Source organism: Arachis ipaensis, chromosome B03 (genome assembly GCF_000816755.2).
Source record: "Arachis ipaensis cultivar K30076 chromosome B03, Araip1.1, whole genome shotgun sequence".
NCBI classification, from domain to species: Eukaryota; Viridiplantae; Streptophyta; class Magnoliopsida; order Fabales; family Fabaceae; genus Arachis; species Arachis ipaensis.
The window spans coordinates 34,108,401-34,110,338 of record NC_029787.2 but is presented as its reverse complement, the minus strand read 5'-3'; the positions used below and the strand labels follow the sequence as shown (position 1 = coordinate 34,110,338).

Genomic DNA, 1,938 nt, shown 5'->3' with positions numbered 1-1,938 from the left:
GACCCTCGTTCTTTAAATGACCCTATCCTAAGGAGGACACCTGAAGGCGAGCCGAAATGGCCTCATCTCCGGCAGGCTCTGATTTTTTTCAGGTTTTTTTTCCGATTTTTTTTTATACGTCGTGCTGACCCTCGTTCTTTAAATGACCCTATCCCGAAGAGGACATCTAAAGTCGAGCCGAAATGGCCTCATCTCCGGCATGCTCCTCTGATTTTTTTCGGTTTTTTTCCCTTTTTTTTCAGGTTTTTTTTTTTTTACGTCGTGGTGACCCTCGTTCTTTAAATGACCCTATCCCGAGGAGGACACCTGAAGGCGAGCCGAAATGGCCTCATCACCAGCAAACTCCTCCGATTTTTTTTTCCTAGTTTTTTTCAGGTTTTTTTTTTTTATACGTCGTGCTGACCATCGTTCTTTAAATGACCCTATCCCGAGGAGGACACCTGAAGGTGAGCCGAAATGGCCACTTCTACGGCAAGCTCATTATCATTACAATATACCAAATATCAGCTCAACAGCAACAAATCCAACATAACCCATTAAAATTTAGTAATTCTGAACAATAAGTTATCAAATAATTCCCAATCTACATAATCAATCAATATCACCAATCAACAATTCCAAATCACAATCTCAACCATTCCAATCACAATTTCAGCCACAATTCAATATTCACATAATCAACCAATTAATCACAGCTATTAAATCTATTTGCAGTTATTCAATAAACCTTGTAGGCATTCTTAAATTAAAATCGTTTTGAACCCCCTACCTCGATGTCGCAATCGGCATACTTTAACGTAACAAATACCTTCTCTTTTAGTGTCAGGGCAGCAGTGGTAACTCTCACACAACCAGAACGGCAACAATACCAGCCTTTGCAACTTTGACCATGGTTGCAGTAAAATAGAGGATTTAAATTGAGTAGGAATCAAAAGCAATTTTCAGCCCTAGGGATTCAAGATAAAGCAAGGACTAAAATAGAATTAAAATCAGAACATGGCTACCATAGCAGTAACAAAACAAAACAAGTAAATGGATCAATCCTAAGGAAAAGATCAGACCAATACCCAGATAACAAAATCATAATCAGCAATGGCTTCAACCGTCCTATGGCAGCACCAATGACAACAGAAAACGGCCTCCTCTCCTTTCCGGTTCGTGATTCCAGTGGCAGCAATGATCTTGAACCCAACAAACAACAACGGCATTGGCGTTTTCTCAGATTCCAAAACCCATAAGCAGAAACAAAACTGGCGGGCCTTCCTCCTCCAGCGGCGGCTTGGCGAGACGCGGCAGCAGCAGGGTGCAACAACGGCGGTGCTGCAGCTCAGTAACGGCGATGCGGTGGCAGCTCGCGAGGATGGCGACGGCAACCCGCGGCGCTGACGGCGACAAGGCTGGTCGTGGGCTTCTCTTCGTGTGTCTCTCTCTCTTCGCGATTCTGTCCCATCGACGACGGCTTGTGAACGGATCGGCAGTAACGCAAGCTTGTGGGTCCATGGACGGGACGGCGACGGTGACGGCAGACAGCATCTCTTCTCTCTTGGATGCAAGCTCTCTCCTCTCCACCCTTCAGGCTTGACAGCGACGGTGGCGAGGCCCCAGCCACCGCCGTCTCCCTTCTCTTCCCTCTTTCTCCCTGTTTCCCCCTTTCTTCAATTTGTATGCATTTGTTATGAAGGAGGGTGAGGCTGCGGCTGTTAGGGTTAGGAACCGGGGAAATTAGGGTTCTAAGTTAATTTTGGGAATTAGGGTTAGAAATTAAAATTTTATAAAAGAATATGGATAGATATGAATAGATATTTTGATAAAATTGAAGGGTAGAATAATTTTAAAACCAAATACACTCTCTTAAAAATATTTAAGAACATTATTTATCAATATATTGCTAAGTTGAATTAATTATTTCTAATTTAAATTAAAAAAAATGCATATTAA

At 42.7% G+C, this 1,938-nt stretch overlaps 1 protein-coding gene across 9 annotated transcripts in view; it reads right to left on the bottom strand.

Annotated features, from left to right (window-relative positions):
- The window catches only part of LOC107630163, a 15,141-nt gene continuing 13,414 nt past the window's right edge, over positions 212-1,938 (bottom strand). For 5 of the 9 annotated variants that reach the window (XR_002359171.1, XR_002359173.1, XR_002359172.1 and 2 more), the window contains 2 exons: positions 1,068-1,713; positions 212-947 (listed from right to left, as the gene is read on the bottom strand). Coding sequence is in view for 4 of the 9 variants with exons in the window: in XM_021118700.1 (XP_020974359.1) it covers positions 1,328-1,713 (386 nt within the window). In the remaining 5 variants the exon portion in view is untranslated. Of the gene's footprint in view, positions 1,714-1,938 lie in introns of all 9 variants that reach the window. The other 4 variants (XM_021118700.1, XM_021118703.1, XM_021118704.1 and 1 more) reach the window with 4 other exon arrangements.